The sequence below is a fragment of the Zalophus californianus genome, chromosome 1, assembly GCF_009762305.2.
Source record: "Zalophus californianus isolate mZalCal1 chromosome 1, mZalCal1.pri.v2, whole genome shotgun sequence".
Classification (NCBI taxonomy): domain Eukaryota; kingdom Metazoa; phylum Chordata; class Mammalia; order Carnivora; family Otariidae; genus Zalophus; species Zalophus californianus.
Genome location: NC_045595.1, coordinates 80920053 through 80940853, shown reverse-complemented (window position 1 = coordinate 80940853; position 20801 = coordinate 80920053). Strand labels below are relative to the sequence as shown.

At 36.9% G+C, this 20801-nt stretch overlaps 1 protein-coding gene and 1 long non-coding RNA gene across 4 annotated transcripts in view; one reads left to right on the top strand and one right to left on the bottom strand.

Moving 5' to 3' along the window:
- Positions 1-20801, bottom strand: part of ZNF385D (zinc finger protein 385D) — an 863057-nt gene that overhangs the window by 287170 nt on the left and 555086 nt on the right. Inside the window, exon 1 of one of the 3 annotated variants that reach the window (XM_027587447.2) lies at positions 6488-6611. The exons of 1 other annotated variant lie outside the window; for it this stretch is intronic. In XM_027587447.2, coding sequence (XP_027443248.1) covers positions 6488-6554 — 67 coding nt within the window. In that variant the 5' untranslated portion in view covers positions 6555-6611. Of the gene's footprint in view, positions 1-6487; positions 6612-20801 lie in introns of those variants that run through there. One more of the 3 variants, XM_027587446.2, reaches the window with a different exon arrangement.
- On the top strand, positions 6772-15273 carry LOC113918720. Its single transcript, XR_003518664.2, has 3 exons — positions 6772-7043; positions 14672-14736; positions 15184-15273. It is a non-coding gene; the product is annotated as an uncharacterized LOC113918720 (long non-coding RNA).

Here is a 20801-nt window from a genome sequence, read left to right as displayed (position 1 = left end):
CCTTCCCCAATTAAGGGTTATCTGGACTATCAAGACCTCAGATAGAAACAGTGCTTATCTCTGGATCGAAAACAAGTGATTTTTATTTTAATTGTACACTTTTTACTGTCTCCCCTAAAATTATTTGTATGCATTATATTCATAAAGGAAAAAAATGCAACTGTTTTTATTTTAAAAAGGAATAAACATCCACATAAAGGCATAGCTGATGCTGGCTAGACATGGGGTTGTGGACATGCCGGCCAGCCTGAGAGATGCTTACGTATGTCATGTCCAAGAAAGGACCCAGCCGCTTTTGGGGAAGGACCTGGTTCACACCCCTGAACTTTATCTGTCTCTAAGTTGCTCGGAGAAGCTGGGGGATCCTGAGAGGGACCCAGGTCACTGCTTGCCAGAGAGAAATACACCTTTCACGATTAAAACAAAAGATACCTGAAAAGCAGTTACATATTTTGAGTGAAAACATTATGGTAGGTGGAGAATTTTCTCTCAGCTCAAATATCCAAATAGCTGCCTGCCTGGATCTCTCCTCTCCGAGCCTTGCTCAAAAGTTTGTCAGTGTAGTTTCCCTCCATAAGAGTTGTCACCATCTGACACACTACTGTAGAAATCTGTTTATTTTGATCTCTTCTACTGGGATATAATCTCCATGAGGGCAGGGATTGCTGTTCGTTTTTCACTGCTGTATCCACCATCCCTACAGGGTATCGGGCACCCACTCCTACTCAATAAATATTTGTGAATGAATGAGTGAACATCCTGAATACAACCATATTGTGTGTAAAACATCATACTTTTCTATGTGCCTGCAGTCAGTTCTTTGAGGTTGATGACGTTTTATACAAAATGTTTACACAAATTGAATTTGTCCATGCTTAGCAGCAGCTGTTCCTAAATGCTATGCAATACAGATGCCAGGTGTTACTGCAGGCCACAGTTTGTGAGCTTGCTTGTCCTTTCAAGTTCTCAGAGCTGAATGTGGCAGTGATTTAGCATGGAGTTATCACAGCCTAGTTGTGTCTTCCAGTGCTTTCCCCTGAGCCTTAGTTTAGTCCATTTTCATTTCTTACTATATTGCAGCAATAAAATTTTATCCAGTGTTCCTAATTCCAGCTTGCTCGAATCCTATCCATTCTCCATATTAGATTATTATCTTTTAATAATAAAATCACATTATCAACTCTACTTCAATTAAAAAAAAAGAACTGAGGTCAAATAGGTCACATGGAGCCTAATTCAGTAGGACTTTGTAGACCATATTATAAGGATTTTGACTTTTATTCTGACTTATACTGGATGCCTTTGGAATAACATGTTTTGACATATTTTAACAGGTTTACTATGACTGATGCATAGAGAATGGATAAAAGAAAGCAAGGGAAGATGCAAGGTGACCATTTAGGAAGATTTTGTGATAATCTAGAAAAGAAATGGTGGCTCGGATCAGGTAGGAGCTGTGGAGGTGGCAAAACGTGGTCAGAGTCTGTATGTATGTCAAAATAGGTCAGTAGGGTTTGCTGTGGGTTGGATAGGTGATAGAAGAGAAATAAAAAGATAATGCATTGGGTGTCATACGCAAACAATGAATCATGGAACACTACATCAAAAACAAATGATGTATGTATGGTGATTAACATAACATAATAAAATTAAAAAATTAAAAAAAGATAATGGATTACTGAAGATCGGGGGACTGAGCAATTGAAAGGTTGGGATTTCCACTAACTGATGTGGAGAAGTCTGTGGAAGAACATGCTTTGGGTGGGGATTAGGAGATGGTCAATACGGAGCATCGTAGTCTACAATTCTATTACATATTCAAGTGAAATGTTTATAGAAGTTTGGCTGTATAGGTCTGGAGTTCAGGGGTGATGTTTGGGCTTTATATTTAAATTTGGAAGTCATCATTTTATAGATGGTAATTTAATCCATGAGGCCAGATGATATCTTCAAAAGAGTATACTCCTTTGGAAGAAGAGAAGAGGGTCAACACTGAGCCCTGGGACATTGTAAGAGCAAGGGGCCAAATACATGGGTACTTGGTGACTGAATAGTTGTTGAAAGCATAACAATTTATTGAATGAGTATTTGTTGACATATGAATGATATTTGGTGGAAGGCTATTTATTTTAAGCCTGAGTTTGCCTTTGTCTGATATATAACCACCCACCGTTAAAACAGTTTGAGAAGGGAAAAAATAAGTAATTGGTCTATATGAGAACAAATGCCTAGTTCAATTAATCTATGTAGTCTTTTGATTAACTTTTTAGATTGTGTAGACACTGTTATAAACTCATAAATCATTTTTATTCCTAGATTCTCACTGGATGCTTCCATTGAAATTAAATGTCCAGGGGCCTTAGTCTAGAAAATGAATTGCCTACAAGAAAAGAAGTAAGAAAAAAAGTGCTAATAGTGAGCTAAGGAAAAAAAAACTATTAATACCATAATATTCCAAAATTCTATTTCAATTTCTCTGTCTTTGGAGACACCCAATAAATGCCTTCTATATATGGTCCAATCTATTCTGATAGTCAGTTAATAGGAGCTCTTTTACAATATTTAGTAACTAGTATTGGCAGAACTCTTCGAGTTCTTACATTGGAGCTGGCTGTGGCCTAGGCATCTTTATTTATTCAACATATTGGGTATTGGGTATTCATGTGCCAAGAACTATTCTAGGTGCTCAAGGAACATTGATGAAATTACAGAAATATCTGTCTACAAGGAGCTTACATTCTAGGGGGTTCTGCCTATCAGCTTCTCTACTACATTTGGAACATCTTTCACATTTCTCCATGCAGAGGAAGGGACCTAAAATATCCTCCATCTCATCCATTCATTCATTGGTTACAGTTTATTGCTTCTTTCCCCCTGTACAATGGATATGAGGGAAGGGGCATGTCTACCATGTTCATGCTGTGTCTACTGTCTAAACAAGAGCAGGTATGCAATAAATATTTGTTGAGTAAATAAGTATCTCAAGTCTTCTACCTCTAGATGATGTTTTATTCTGATCTTACTGAGAATATAGTTATATTCTACCAGAAATGCCCTTTTGTATTCCCCTTGGTCTAAATACTTATATTCACCATCCGAAACTGCTCAGATATTTTGTTTTCTAAGAAGCCTTCCCTGGGATTATTTATGTCTGACTCATGTGTTCCCCCAATGAGCACTCACACATTCTTTATAGAAATCCATTACAGTATTTATCAGATTGGCTTTCAGTGACCTTTCCAATTGTCAATATCCCCCAAGTAGAATGAAGGCTTCTTTGGGGTCATAGAAAAAAGTGAAATATATGTTAATTCCTTGACTGTTTTAACATACTCTAGAACACAGCAGAAATGCATGCCAGGGACATGTCCTATTGGGTTAGTGACTAGAGTATGCCATTAACATTAAACATTGCCCATGATTTAGGAAGAAGCAAACTTTGTGGTTAGAGTCAAGGATCAGGAAAGGAAGAGACATTAAGAGTAACCTTAGGTTAGAGAAATCCCAAAGGTCTGAGGAAAGGCCAGTTAAGGACAGGATGGCTGATCAGCTATCAGGCAAGATAGAGATCAGAAGTGTTACGGGCAGGGGCATCTGGATGACTCGGTTGAGCGTCTGCCTTTGGCTCGGGTCATGATCCTGGGGTCCTGGGATGGAGTCCTGCATCGGGCTCCTTGCTTGGAGGAGAGCCTGGTTCTCCATTTGTCTGCCACTCCCCCTGCTTGTGCCCCCCCCCCAACAAATAAATGAATGAAATCTTAAAAAAAAAAAAAAGCTGTTGTGGGTAAGTCAGGAGACCGATATGGGAGTCAAGAACAGAAGGGAAGTTTTTTGTTTTTTAATTTTTATTTATTTATTCATTTGAGAGAGAGAGAGAGAGAGTGCACACAAGTGGGAGCAGCAGAGGGAGACAGAATCTCAAGTAGACCTCACACTGAGAGTGCCTGGAGCCCAATGCGGGGCTTGATCTCACGACCCCTAGATCAGGACCCGAGCCAAAACCAAGAGTCAGGCATTCAACCAGCTGTGCCACCCAGGGACCCAAAGAACAGAAGAGAGTTTAAACAGAGAGTGATTCAGGGGAAACTAGTCAACCACCTAGCTTCTCTTACAGATGGTTTTTATTAGTGCATTTACCCTGATTGATTGATAGTTCTGCTTCCCTTTTAAAGAAGTATCACTACATTCCTTTCTGAAGGCTCTCAGACTATTATTTCCCTTCCATGTTTCCCTTTCTTTATCTTTTTCCCCCAAAGTCCTTCAAGAAGTTGTGTATTTTTATTTAGTTTTCTTTTCTTAATGAAGTTGCTTTGCATCTCTGTAGATACTATCTCCAAAAATTGATGGACACCACATCATAAGTTTAGAAGTCCCACACCACCTCATTTGGTGCCTCACTAAAAGGAAGTGAGGTCATAATAACTATTATCATCATCACTGGAAAAAAAAATTAAAAGTAGAGATCCTAAATAACAAAGCACTGAACTCTAATGTTTAAGCAACCACCCTGTTCCGAAAAGCACTTGGTAAGTAATTTAAGGAGATGAAGCATATACCCAAAAATACAAGTAAAAACAAAGGTAATACAAGGTAAAGGACAAATGAACAATGTAGGACATGCATGTAGGGGTTTGGTAAAAGATAAGATTATGATGGCTTCCGGTAAACCTGGAAAGCTACAAAGAAGTAGAACCTGAACTTACTCTTCAGTATCAGTTCGGATTGATTAAATGCAGAAAAAGTTGGCAAATGACATAAAACAAGGGTGGGATTGTGAATGCTATGTCTGGGAGAACAAGAACAAATCAAAGTATTAAAGAGCAAGTTTCGTAAAAGATTTCCATGCAAACTAAATTTAGAGAAGAAAACACAAAAGCCCTATTGGATGTGATCTCACATTCCAGGTTAAAGGGTTTTAATTTTATTTGACAGATAATGTAGGAAGTGTTTGTTGAATGAATACATGAATGAGCTTCAAAGTGTTTCCAAGGACAGAAATATAATAATATGCCTCCTCTAAAGACATTTGGCAACACAATAACATGAGTTAATATATCTTGTATAGCAGGTTGAAAGATCTTATACACTCCAGAGGTTTCCAATTTTTCTTAAAATAAAATTCATTTATGGTTCCTGGGCAGCAATTTGAGAATCAGCCCTCTCCCCATCCAGCCCCACAACAAATGTGCTTGCAAACAAAATGGAAGAAGAAAACAGCATCATATTGAATTTCTTCTTTTGCTTAAAAAAAAAAATATCCTTCGAGATAAATTGAGTACAGCTCTAGTAAATTTGGATGCTTTAGGTCATGGACATTCCATTTTTATATATACTGTGATAATAACTATATAGAGTGAGCAGACAGACAGGGCAACTCTGCCCCAATGTTGCAAGAATTCACAAAGTAATTGAAAGTGTTTCCAAGTGTGCATAATTCTATGCCTCCAGTCAAATACAGTAGATGGAAATTTGTTTGGCTTCCTCTGTCAAAATGTCTAAAACACATAAAGGAAATGTGTAAATGGAAAACAAAATATTACAGTTTCAACATACTTTTAATTATATCTCAATTTCAATCTTGGCTTTGCTCAAACATACTAATAATCCTAAGCGTTCATCTCTGATCCTTTTGGTGGATAAAATGACCGAATGTGATTTTTACCCTTGACTCAAAAGTGTCAGTTCTGGAAATCTACAGTATTTGTCACCATGAATACCATTTAACTGCAGCAGTACCCAAAGGAACTCTGCACAGCCACATGTGAATAGGGCTAGAGGAACTTAATTAATCTTGCTGTCACTTCCATGATGCTTTTCATTAGTTTTGCTCCTATCTGATCAACTGGCCTTCTCTGTATTGGAAATGGTTACCCATAGCTTCTTGTGAAAGCATTTTCAAAAGGTAAACAAAGACTCACCTTTGTGCTGGGGAGCTTTTATGCAGATGGACATTACTTTTGCTACTCTAATATGGAGGTAACCCTCACACTTTATATTTAAGTTATAAAAACACAGGAAACATAAATACCTCTTCTGTCCCCATCAGGGAAATTATTTTAAAATCTATACATAGATTATGTATTTGATATAAAAGGTCATAATTTTCTTTATATTGTTTTCATGAATACTAATGCTTAGTGCATTATCTGGAACTGTACTAAATATAGACTGTAATTCAGAAGAAATCTAGACTTTATCATTGATCCCTGGTAAGTAGATTAGGTGAAAATTGGATTTAATGATGGAACAAAAGAACTGATAACCCAGTGATAGTATCAGCTCTCTCTGTCATATTTTTGAAAGACTGATTTAATATATGTATATGTTAAATATAATTTTATTTACATGCATTATTTTTTCAATGCTGACCATAGTTTAATTTACTAAAAAAAATTGGAATGATTTTATAAATGTTATCACAGTTTGACTATATGAAAGTCAATTCATACCTATGGGATAGCCATGGAGAACTAGAAAAGGAACTCACCAAGAGTCAACAAAATGGCAGGCTCTGATGAAGAAAAACAAGACTGCACTGTGTCCCCTTTCTTCATACGTGGAAGCCAATCTACAAAATAGTCCCCAGCAATTCTTGTTTCCTAGTATTCACACTCTTGTGTAGTCCCTTCCCACTTTGAATAGAGCTGAACTGTGTAACAAATAGGATGCTGTTGAAATGACCAAGTGTGTCATACAAGATTAGGTCATAAAAGACAAAATGGGTTCTGTTTTTCTCTCTTAAATCACACACTTTAGGGGAAGAGAGTTGCCATGCTGTGAGGACAGTCAAGAAACCCTATGGTGAGGAACTGAGATTTCCATCCAACATCGAGCATCAACTTGGTTAATATTTGAGTAAACCACCTTGGAAGTAGATCCTTTAACTTATGTCAAGTCTTTAGATGCCTGCAGACATGACCAGTATTTTAAATGCAACTCATGAAAGACCCCAACATCCAACAGAGCAACTTCCAAATTCCTGACCCATAGCAACTGTGTGAGATGATAAATATTTATTGTTGTTTTAAGCTTCTAAATTTGAGGTAATTTTCTTCTATGCATCAATAGATAACTAAAGCATCATAGCCTTACTTTATAACTTAAAATTATGGCAATGTGATGTAGACCTCAGTTGAGATTGAGATAGACATACGGCCTTGAAGAGGTACGTATTCCTTTGGGTCTTGGTTTTGGTTTTTGGGTTTTGGGTTTTTTTCTTTTTTTAGAGAGAGAGAGAGAGAGCACTCATGTATGCATAAGCTTGTGGGGTGGGGGGAACAGAGGGAGAGGGAAAGAGAGAATCTTAAGCAGGCTCCATGCCCAGTGCAGAGCCTGACACCAGGCTTGATCTCACAATCCTGAGATCATAACCTGAGCCGAAATCAAGAGTCAGAAGCTTAACTGACTGAGCCACCCAGGCACACGGGATCTTGGTTTCTTAATCCAAGAAATGGTATAGGAATGAATGAGGGTCACCAATGTAAGATCCTTTAGGGAGAGGTGAGGGAAGTCACACAGCTGTATAGGGTGAGCTAGATATACATTTACAGAAAGCATTAGAGACTTTAGAGGATTGAAGAGTATCAGCTAACAAGGGAGGGTCTGTTACTTTACTTCTCTTGACAGAATGCCATGAGGAAATGTTGCCAGGATTCTTCAATTTTTTTTTCCACTTCTTACTTTCTATGACTAAAACATTACACATTTGATAAAAATTTCATGTGACTTCAACTTGAAGCCATTGGTTAAAACTATGATTGAAACAATATTTTCTTTTTTTAAAATTTTATTTTATTATGTTATATTAATCACCATACATTACATCATTAGTTTTTGATGTAGTGTTCCATGATTCCTTGTTTGCGTATACATGCCCTCCTTAATACCCATCACCGGGCTAGCCCATCCCCCCACCCCCTCCCCTCTAAAACCCTCAGTTTTTTCTCAGAGTCCATAGTCTCTCATGGTTTGTCTCCCCCTCTGATTTCCGCCCCCTTCATTTTTCCCTTCCTGCTATCTTTTTTTTTTTTTAACATATAATGTATTATTTGTTTCAGAGGTACAGGTCTGTGATTCATCAGTCTTACACAATTCACAGCGCTCACCATAGCACATACCCTCCCCAATGTCTATCACCCAGCCACCCTATCCCTCCCACTGCCCCCACCTTAATCTCAGGAAACAAACTGAGGGTTGCTGGAGTGAAACAACATTTTCTTCTCTCTCTCTCTGTCTTGCTTTTTCTAGTATCTTCAGAATTTTATTCAAAGATCTCTGCTGTTATATTCATCTGTTCCGTCCTTCTTCCCTTCCACCGCTTTCTCTACCCTTCTCTAACTCACAAACTTCTACCATCCATCTACCAACACACATTTCTCTCTGCCTGGCATAATGCTCTCCCCTTAACCTATCAGGCTCTTGCCCACACTTTCTTAGCCTGTTGAAATGCTACTTGTCCTTGATGGTCCACTCATATAGCATCCCTCCCCTAGGAGGGGAGGGGTTGCTTGATTGCCAGTCACAATTAGTGATTACTTTTCTTATACCTCAAGAGTAATGTTCTTTATTTCTTGAGTCCTACTAGGCATGTCTCCCTATTTATAATGTGAAATCTCATTTGGCAAAATTAATGTCTCATTAATTTTATTGTTACTGAGCATTTTTACAATGTCTGTCTGCAATGTACCAACCAGATCTCCCTAAAAGGAGAGACTGTTGCTCACTGCTAGGAGTGCTGTAGACATGTCTTTCAACTGTTGGTTCCTTTAGGTATTTCTCTCATCTGCTGGGAATTGTACTTCCAGTTTCACCCCTTTATGGTGAACCTTATCCAGTGATCAATGCAGGAGTAAAAAGGCCTGGCCATCTTAGACCAACGTGGGACAACTTGGTCAAGTTGGGCCACTCAAACTCTGAAGCATCCAAAGATGACTTTGGCCCTACATCACAGCTTAACTTCTCCCTCTCCCTACTCCAATTCCTCTTCTTGCCAAGTGCTGACCTAGAGCATTCTCTAGTAAACATCCTTCATGCTAACCTTCATCTCAGTCTTCTTCCCAGAGAACCCATCCTGTGACACCATCATTGAGCAGGTACTCAGTAAATGCCTCGTGGCATCAATTTAAGTCCCAAGTCCCTGTAGACAAACAAGACTAATTTCCCAAAGAAGAGTGTGGTCCTTACCCAAGAAGCCTGGAAGGTGTTGGATAATTTTGAAAGAAAGCCCACCTTTTACCCAGAAACTCACTGATTTTAGAATTAATGTGAGGAAAAGAAAGCCCAGAATTTAAATGAATGCCCTGGTCCGTGTACTCTGTCTGAGTAATGGTGATGGCTCAGAGCTGTCAGGTCTGCCAGGAGATATTCAATCATGATGCTCTCTTCTTTCTCTTCAACAAAGGTAATCACTCAGCATTTTATCTTTTCTAGAAGGTGTCATTACTTTGAAAAGACAATAAAAGTCTCACAAGGGTTTCTATGTAGTGGAAAATTTTCTCCTCATTTTCAAGAGAAAAAAAAAAGAACTAAAGGACAAAAAGACCCTTATTAATTTAAGCATGAAAAAATACATTAGCTTGGAGGAACTTTCATAATTTTGAAGTTTAAAACTTCCTGAGAAATCCTTTCAAACTGAGTAATTTATCATGTTCTTTAGAGCCTATAATAAATAACGTATATCTTTTAAAATTTACATTATTTTAAATAACCAGACCATTTTTTTTCTGGAAGAAAGCAAAAATTTGCCTTAGAAAAATCTATGTTGTAGAGACATGTGTGGGGGAATCTACTCTAACGAAACTATCAACTATAAGACCTTCTTAACCTGTGACTACATGTTACCAACAACAGAACATAGACATAAACCAAGTGGTTTATTACCTATTTTCAAGGCCAATGCTTAATCTAGAAGTCATTTAAGTGTTTTCATTTATTCACTAATTTGACAAATATTCATTGACCATCCATTTGTCCAGTACTATGCTTGGGACGAGGGATATAGGAGTGATCAAGATGCATATTGTCCTAGGCTTCATAGAACTTACAGTGTTCCAGAGAATGGAAAATTGTAATGGAAGGTGGGTCAATGGCTGAAATAATCTGTTGAGATGGGCAGAAAGGGAAGAGATTTTGGGCAGTCAGGGAGGTTAGAGAAAGGACTTTTGAGAATGAAACATCTAAGTTGAAGAGGGCAGAAAATTTGGAATTAGTCAGATAAAAATAAGGCATAGTTAATAGCCTGTGCAAAGGCCCAAAAGAGAAAAGCATGGTTATAAGAGCTAAGAGAAGTTCAACAAGGAGAAGCAGGGAAAAGTGGTATAAAATGAGATAGGACTGGTAGCTTGGAGGCAATCATGAACCTGCAACAAAGATTTGGAAAACTACAAAGGCTTTAATTAAGAAAGTGATAAACCATATGATTATAGATTCAAAAGCTACTCAAATAAACACTAACTATCCTGTGGCAATATGGCAAAGCTCCTATATAATCGTGTGACATTGTGAAAAGTATATGCAGTAAATGCTGTAAATCTCTGGTACAAGGCACAATTCTCCATGCTCAGGTTTTCTGTCTACATGCAACCCAATAAAACATAGCAGGCAAGAAAAGGAAAAAAAAAAAAGAAAAGAAAAGAAAAGAAAAAGATGTCTTGCATGGCTGGGCTCCTCTAGTTGGGAATCATCAATTCAACTAGTTTAAGGATAAATCAGATTTTTTAGCTGTCATCAGAGCTGAGCATTGAATAAAAGAATGAAAACTGAATGGTTGATGTTTGACAATTGACCCAGATTAGCCTTCAGATGATGGGAGTCAGTGCATTGACTAGATTGAATTCTGTACCACACAAATACCAGCACTATAATTTTATATATATATACACATATATATTATATATGTATACACACACACATATGTGTGTGTGTGTGTGTGTGTGTGTGATTCATGGAAGAAAATGAGGAAAATGACACTTCAAGGAATATGTCATAAATTTTTATGTTTACATGCAAGGTGTGGTATAATTTTACATTTCTGGCTCCCAAACCCAATTTTTTTCAAGTGTTCAATTCTTTCCTGCCAGCATATTGTCTAAATCACTTCTGTCATATTATGGGTAGCGCTGTTTTTTGAAGATCTTGACCATTGAAGAGTATTCTTAGGTTACCATTACCTATAGTTGCCTCAAAGAAATAAAACCTTAGATATTTGCAGTGGCCAGAAGTGTCTTGTTCTTCTCTAAAATTTCAAAAATGTGTGTCTTTCTAATCACAGTAATATTTTCACAAAATAAGCTAATCATCGCATTTATTTCAGAAAATAAAAGCAGCCATTTCCAGCAGGTTATATATGTATAGCGCCCATACACTGTATATATGTAATGTAAGTATGTGAGATTTTACTCTTACTTTCCTAGAAATATAAGTCAAGAATCAATCTTGATGGGAATATAGGGTACTTTGACATATTTCAGGGTATCTGCAAAGCCATCCTCCTCTCTGGGGAAATTCTTTTTTTCATATGAAATTTGCAGGATTTACTCACCCTTGGACATGACTGATTTGATTAGGATGGCCTCTGAATAGGATTTTCTGAGACCTATTCCTCAAATTAGAAAAGATGAACTGAGACAATCATGTTTGTTCTTGAAAACATAAACTAAGAGATAGAAGAGGAACTTATCAATTGGTGATGGGTCCTGGAACTAGAAGGTCATATAGACTCAGGTCATACAGATTGATATGTAATATGAACATGCACAAGAAGGCAGAAAAGGGGAAGAGGCAGAAAGCGAGAAGAGTTCCCATGCTGGATGCTGGGTGGAGAGAGAGGCACATTCTTTCTTCCAGGTCGGCTTTGATTATTCAATGGTTTCTTTTCCCGTGCACCTTTCCAATAATCTCACCATCCCACCCCCCCACCACCCAGGCAACTTTAATAAGACTCTGTTCCTCGAGTAGTAATATCTTTTATTACACCTTCAGTTAATTAGAAGAGATCAGTAGCACCAACACCAGGAGGAGTCATGTTTAAGTATTGTTTACTAGCCTTCAGACTACCCCTCCTAAACAAGAGAACAGAAGATGGCAGCATTGTGAGGAAGGGAAAGATGGCAGTCTAGGGAAAAAAGAAAGAGTGGATCATGCTGGGGGGAATTCAGGGCTTTCAGGAGGTGAACTAAGAGTGGTTATGGGATTAATAATAACGGTTCCTACAGGGAAAAAATAATTGATTCTGGCTTTTCAAATCAAAGATGTATTCTCTTCCAATCTTTATTTTCCACTAATATTTTGTGAAGATGTACATGTAAACAATAAGAGTAAAGGTTTTTGACTCAGTGTTGGTATGTAGCCTGTATTCCTTATATTTTTACATATTGTGTTCCTGGTAATCAAAACCTCTTTTATTAATAAAGTGATAAAGAGCATTGATTTTTGTCAACCAGATAATTTCCTATCTGTTATGGATAAGAGACATGCTATTGAAGTATTAGGACCCCAAATCATGACTTTGGCCCATGTACTGAGGCATGGTCAGCAAACTTTCTGGAGATGAATTTGCGTTTTAATGAAGAGTAGGAGTATAGCACATCATTAGCCATAAGTAACATGGATCCACTTTCTTTTTTTCAATTTCTGGTAGTTCACAATAAATTTGCCATGAGATGCAAATCTCAGGGAATATCTTGCAGGAGAACAGAGAAAATTTTATTAAACTACTATGGAGTATCAGCTATGGGATGGAGGATGACAGAAAATTAAGTAGTAAAGACAAGACGAGCAAATTAGAATACATGAAATTCAAAAGACAGTATATTAAATTGAGTAAAGATAGAATGAAAGGATACAATGAGCTAGAAGACAGGTTAAAGCAGTGAGATCCTTGAAGTCAAAAACACATAGTTAAAATTGTATTCACTAGAAATATAATTTCTACTTGAACCAATGTACTTGAAAGGATTTGTGGCTATGGGTTAGGAGGACAGCCAGATGAGGTTCTATTAATATAAATCTTACCTAATCCAGTACTTGATTCAAGTTATGGGTTCAATAATCATACATAATGTAGCTATCAAATACAAGATCTTTTCAAATCCAATCTTTTTACTCATGGAAAGTAAAGAATGTGTGTACAAATACCTCCCCCCTACACACACACCCTAGATACTGTCTAAGCCTACACTGAAGCAGAATTTAGTAACAAATATTGTCAGTTGAAAGCCTTACAGAAATCACAGTTCTCAGGGGAATACTAGAATAGTATTGGACAGCTACCTTGAAACAAGACTAAGGTTACACATGTTTCTTAAGCTTGTACAATTATTCTACAAAATCAGTGATTGATATGCCACTGTTCCCTATCTAAGACTTTCTCCCTTTCCTAATATCATTTATCTGAAGAACAGAAGTATTAGTCAGATAATCAGTTGTTCTTAGAGAACACAACATTAGAGCAAAGGGAAATGGGAAGACTTACAGGTTTATCCAGGCCATGGGGAGGTCCTCAGCAAAACTCTTATCTTATGTCCCTAATGTTTACACCATTAAAATGTAGTACCCCACTCACCTGGACAGTGCTGTACAGATATTGCCAAGATTGAGACACATATTTATTGTTATTTATCATAAAAATTCTATGGAACTGCTTTATTCCCAAGCCTGGTTTTACAGGGTATAGTTGTAGAAATTCTGTATATCTTAATTAAGGTGATGGTTAAATGGGTATGTGTGTCAAACTAATCAAACTTTAAACTTACAAACTGTGTTTTTATTAAATGTAAATTATAGTCCAAAAAAAGGGAAATAGAAAAATAAATGGTAAGTGCATACAGATGCAGGAAAGAATTGGATGGGGTAAACAGAAGGTTGAAATTTAGAGTCAACAATGAGATATGGTCATAAAATTTAAAAAAAATAAAAATAAACCTTAAATATCTAACAGGCTTGAACCAAGATTGTTGCAACACCAGGAAGAATGGGCCTCTTGGGCTTGCTGATAACTCAGAATGTTATAGAAAATAGAGCATGGGTTTGGAGTAATACTGACCTAGGACTTAATCTAAGCATTGCCACTCAGCAGCTATGTGACCCCATGAAAGTCACTTAACCTTTTGAGATTCCATTTCATCATCTGTAAATGGGATAATAATCCCTACTTTGCTTTGTGGTTTTGAATAGTTGGCTCATATAGAAGTTTAATAAATAGCTGCTTCAACATTATCATCCACCATCTTAATGTCTTAATATTAATTTCTGTGAATTTAAAATATAGTTACATTAATATTTAAAAGAAATGCACCATTTCGTGCTTTTATGTCTGGCAATTTCAGGTTTCTTTAATCTTATCTTCTGTATAGTGGGTTTTTCTGTTAAAAATGGGTCAAAAAGAAGTAATACCTTTAAAAAGAGAGGCCAGTGGAACATTGTGATGGAAGCACGCAAGGGGACAGAGGAAGTGGAGTCTCAATTCCATGGTATTACAAAGCCCAGAGACTAGTTAAAAGGAAATAATAATTCCCAAGAAGGATCTCATGGTAGGTACAGAGATGGAAAGAAGTGGACTGATCAGAGAAATACTGAAGAGATATTGACTAAGTAGATAGATATTGATGAGTGGTGGTGGTTTGATGATGGAGTGGGTATGATTAAGAATAACTTATGGTTTTGACTTTTTCAGTTCAGTGACTGTCCTTGATAGAAGTACTTGGGGAACTTTGAAGAAGCCCAGTTTCAGGAGCAAAGGTAAAAGATTTGGATAAGACCTTTGTGTTACTTTGAAACAAGGAAATGGAAATGACATTAGGCAGTTGAAGAAAAGGTCTGAAACTGAGCAGAAGGATTTAGGCAGTCTTCTGTATGCTGGTAAATGTTTAACAACTGGCTCTTTAGGGAAACAAAGCCCTAATTTGTAGCCTTTGCCAATATTCATGGTTTAGATACTCCCACCACAACACCAGTTTCATGGTATAATACAACCAGCATAGCTTCAGAAGAGATGTGCACAGCTGGCTCTTGCAAGGGGTGCAAGCCAGCTCCATCTCATAATGGGTGATTCAAGAAGCAGGAAGTAATCAAAGGTGTAAGTATCCATGGAAAGTGGAATAAATTTCTCTGGAGGAGGGATGGTTTTTGCATCTCCTTTGCTTCTGTTTCACTTGTGTTTCCTTTTTTATTAACTCTTTCATGCAGGGTTGCTTAGTAGTTGCAGGAAGAATTGGCATCTGTTCCTTACATCATCTTGGAGCTTTCACTGTTGGCACCTATAACACCTGCTATGTCACAAGGTCATCTGAAGGTGAGAATAAATGAAGAATAGCTTCTCCTTATTAAAAAGGGGGTGAGGGGGGATGACAAGGGCAAGGGAAACTGCTTTTATGGCTCTATTATTCTAAAAGTAGTCTAAATTCTCAATGAACCTATTTCTACCTGTCTGATGTTAAACTACATCTGACTATCTCCTTCGGCAAAGAGAACATTGTATGTTATCTGATTCCCAAATTTAAATCTTCTATAATTTTATCATGACTCTTTTGGTATTTGTGCATCTTTTCCTCCTCCATATGTGTTTATGTCCCCAGAATTTTTTTTTTAAAGACAAGGGGTATTTTTTAAAAGATTTTATTTATTTATTTGAGAAAAAGAGAGGGGGGGAGCACAACTGGGGAGGAAGGGCAGAAGGAGAGGGAGAAGCAGACGCTCCGCTGAGCAGGGAGACCCATGCAGGGCTCAATCCCAGGACTCTGAGATCATGACCTGAGCTGAAGGCAGATGCTTAACTGACTGAGTTACCCAGGTTCCCCACCCCCAGAAATTTTTATGCTAAAATATTTGGGGTTTTCAATGACAAGGGAATAATTAATCATTTTTATTGATATAAGGATATGATTCTAGGGTACATTTTTGGATTATCTAAGCTAAAAATAGTATACATTCCTTTCTAAAGCTCATTTTTTAATGAGCTAATTATAAAATTATGACATGCTCTTGTTAAAGAATTTGGAAAATTCAGAAAAAAGAAGTAGCCATAATCCCATATAAAATATTACTAATAGTATTTCTTTTCAGATAGTCAACTAGTATACAGTTTATATTCATGATGGTATGTTTTGCCTATATACTAAATATTTGAGAGTATTTCTTTACATTTTGAAATTATGTTTGGCATTATACTATCAAGATCTTCCCCATGTCATTAAAACTCTGCAAAATGTAATCCTAATAGTAGAACAATATCCTCTGTTATGAGTATATCATATGTATTTAAATATTGTTTTAATTTTGGACACTTCAGTGGTTTCCAGGTTTCCACTATTATAAATGGAATGGGAATGGATACCCCCTTCCATTAGTTTTTATGCTTATTACTCACTGCTTCCTTGGATAAAGTCCTAGAAATGCAATTACCGGGTTAAAGGGTAAAATTGCTGCAAGGAATTTTGGTACATAGTGTTCAATTGTGCTATCAAATGATTGTACCAATTTACAACCACATCAGTACTGTATGTGAGGATCTATTTTCACTCCACCATTGCCAGCATTGAATATTATCTCTAAAAAAGGGAATATATATGTGTGTGTGTGTGTGTGTGTGTGTGTGTCTGTGTATATGTGTGTATATCCCATTTTGTAAGTAATAACTAGTATTTCATTCTTAGTTGCATTTATTTTTCTTTTAAGATAGGTTAATGTTTTTTATAGGAGAAATGTGTGTGTGTATGTGTGTGTGTGTGTGTGTGTGTGAATTTCTCTTCAGATCCCTTGCTCATTTTTCTATTGATGTTTAGCATTTTACTTTACCCAAGGAATTTGATGCAATTTAGAGGTAAATGAAATAATAAACTTTATTTGAGCTTCTGGAAATATAATTTCTAAATAGAGCATTAGCAGTTACCATAAAAGGGAAAATAAAGCTAAACTATGAAAATGATGTTTACAAATCATAATTACACAAAGCAAAAAGAAACATTATCCCTTACAGCTATTAGAACCCTATGAGAAAGGCACATTTGTTACCACTTTGGGCATATACTGAAGGTGTTTTCTTCTGTCGATGGATGCAGTTGGATTTTAGAGTGAAGGCAAGATTCAGAAGGGTTCCCAGGTCCCTTTCCATCACTGCTGAACAGAATTGCAGTGGAATTCTCGCAAACAATTGCTGTGAGCTTTAGATATGATTTTCTAATTCCTCCTTGGCCCCCAAACATGCTACTTCCTCAGTCTTGTCACCACATGGGATCATGTTGCCAATAATGTCTTTGGGATAAATTTGAATTCATCAGACTTGAGTTTAATTACATTATGTAAACTAGAAAATGTCCCCAGTAGGCTTGGAGGGAATAGCTTCTGTATGCAATTGCAACGTCCTGTTTTGTTTAAAATATTTGCATTTTGATAAATCCACTCTGACTCCAAACCCTTTTTTGATCTTTGTCAGGAACTCATTTCATCACATCGGTCCAAATTTACTTTTTTTCTTTAATAAACATTTGCAAAATTTTGCATAAGTTCTTTCCTTCTGGTCCACATCCTCTCCAAATGCCTCTCTTTTTACCCTGGTTGGGGCAGAACAGTGAGAAGAGATAGACAAAAGAATCGTTTTCATGAGTTATCTCAGCACCAGAGAAGTTGACAAATATTGATCAGCTTCTGAATAGAGAGTATTCTTAGTGCATAGGGAAGAAAGGTTTTCAAAGTAATCAAACAGAGAAAGTGGGATAATTTGAAACACTACATGGACTCCATGCATGGACTCCACATATGATGTTCATGAACTTGCTCATAGGGATCCCTCATTGTAGATTGAATCATTGGCTCTAAATTGTCATCTGTCCCCATATCCATGTCTTTTACCATGTAACTATGTAGTTCCTGCCTCTAATGGGCATATTATATTTCAACCTCCTCCTTACAGTGGGCTTCGCTTTTGTAACCAATTTTAATTAATAGGATGAGGTGTGCCATATTTGAACTTAGCCTCTGATATCACTATAAGAAGAACCTACCCTGGCAAGCTTGCTGGTCCAGGGAGAATGAGGGACATGTGGAACAGAGACAACCCACCTAGCTTCAAACCTGCAAGTGAGAAACGGAACTGCTCAGCAATCACAGCCTGAAGCAAACATATTCCGCTGAGCCAAGCCTAGATTAACTAAACCCCAGCTGATATACAGCATATGTCAAAAAATGAAGATAATAAGCAATTGCTGTTTTGAGTCAATGAGTCCCGGGATGGTTTGTTAAACAGCGATCACAAACTAAAACAATACTCTTAGAAGTTTTAGCAACTTACAACTTAAACACTTGATGCAAAAATTAAAAAGTTTAAAAACTCCTCAGTTGGGGAGAAAGCCAATCAGCACCCTTCATTTAGGAACGGTGATGTCCAACTTCCTCAGATTCTTGTTTATAGCTCCTGAGATGTATCTCCCACTAGAAGAATTTCTATTTGTTGGCTTTTAAGGAAACATCTCTCACTACAAATACATACACCTTTATTCCCCCCTCAAAACACCTAGTCATTGCTCTTCAAAGCTGCTCCCAACTACTTCACTCTTTTCCTACGCACAGAGATGCAAAGAGCCTGAGTGAAAGGTGGTGATGGTTGAGTTCAGAAATAAAGCAAGCCTTCCCATTTCCTATTCATCTCACAGGGAAAATCTAAACATTGAAGCACTCTGTAGTCAATCAAGCAAGCTCTCACTGCCAGCTCTTGAAAGATGCAGAGAAACAATCCTGATTCAGGGTATGGCTCATGAAAAACAAAATCTGCAATCACAGAAAAATATATATATATATGTACACCTGCCTTAAATGAAGCCGAGAAATCACATCCCATATTTTGTATCATTTCTTATTTCTCACAATAGAAAAGAGGGTCATATTTACTTGTTTTATAATTTAATTAAAATAAATTGAAAAAGCCAAATCCAAACCCTCCAATGGTCATGTTGTGACTCAGTTTTACCAAAATCAATAAGCCACTTGTAGCTTAGTGCTTTACAAACAGTCAGCAAACTCAAGGAAAAATGTCATGATGAAAAGGCTATTTTAATAAGACAAAATCACCATCTGGCACATAGTCTGGAACATTACTATATGTGGACCAGATCCTATTAATACCCTTGCTTTTCTAAGGACAACAAACTAGCCTGTTTTGTTAGGCAGAACTACGTCTTCCCTGTGGAGAACCAGGTTGGAAAAGGAGGTATTCTTTTAGCAACCCTCAGTAAGTGGTGATTTGGTGGCTGATGTTGACAGAGGCATACCCACTTTTAGCCTGGAGTAGAAAAAAAATCAGCCAGTCATGACTGGAACCAGCCTAGGCCAGAGCTGCCTAGGAATTAGCCACGTGCATACATTTGACACCAATGACAAAACAAAGAGCATCGGTGTCATTAAGCACTGCTGGGTGTTTCAGGACAGAAACATTCCAAATGCTCTATATTCTGTGCAACAAAATTGAGCAGATTATGCAAGTCAAATCAATTTCTATCTCAGTGATCATAAGTCTCAAAGGTTTGTATTTGGAAACATGTCTAAATAGACCATGTTGGAGAAATAGATTTACTTTTCTTTGCTTTTTTAAAAAATGTGTGGAAAAAACATTAAAAAGGGTTGACTATTGCCTTTTTATAAATTGTATGGCCTGAAGCATAAGCTATAGTTTACTATGAGTATAATAAAAAAGGCAATTGAGGTATCTATTGTAATTAGAGATTTTATACAATAGCTATTGCTCTGAATATTAGAAACAAAAGTTGTTTTTCTGACTTTAATTTCTACCTCGGAGAAAAAGAAAGGTGTGGGGAGTTAACACTGACTACCTTCTGAAAGAAGGTAGTCAGTGTTAACTCACTTTACATATGTAAGTTTATTTAACATAGTACAGTAAAAATAAATCCATGACCAAAGAATCGGTAGGATGTGAAGCACATACCCACTTAGAACTGCAAGCTCTCAGATATCTAGACATGTCTGTAGTAGTTTCTGAGCGTGGCCTTACATTGACCAGGTTTTATATTATGTTGAAAAGGATCTACCAACTCAATCATTCAAAATAACTTTTTTATTCTTTTTTGATCCTCGCTATATATTTCCTTAGACTTAGTTCAGAAATTAAATTTACATTTTTAAAAAAGAGACTCAGAAGACTCTACACATAACTTCCAGGCATTGTCTTAAGAGGTTGCCTTTTCATGAAGAAAAGAGAAAGATGGGTTTATGTATTATGTTACGTGAAAGTGACTTTCAGCATTTACCTAGTATATTAGTGAATAGCACACATGAACACAGAAACACACACAGCCATCTATACAGGAAATAAACACTTCTGGAGAACCAACAATAGTAATAACCACAAACACATAACACTTATCATGTATGTGCCAGGCACTGTTATAAATATGTTATTTCTATTAACTATTTTAATCTTCCTAACAATCCTATGAGACAAGTTTCACACGTTTCAGAAGAAAGGAACAGCTTAATAGAGTGCTCATGGCCAAGTGAATACTAGATGTAGGCCACGCTGTCTTTGCAACTTCTACCAGGGGAGTCATGTCACAGTTTACAGAGTTTTTCTGACATTTCCCTCTCTTCCTCACCTACTTTAGTTTCTACTGTTCAGCCTATGTATTCTTCCATTTCGATGTTTTCCAAATATGGATATAATATACATTTGTGTTATTTACTGAAAAACATGAATATGTTCTCTTTCTGGATTTGTATTTACTTTTTCTTTCTTTTTTTTTAAGTTTTGATTTTAACGATTTATTTATCCATTTGTCAGAGAGAGAAAGAGAGAGGGG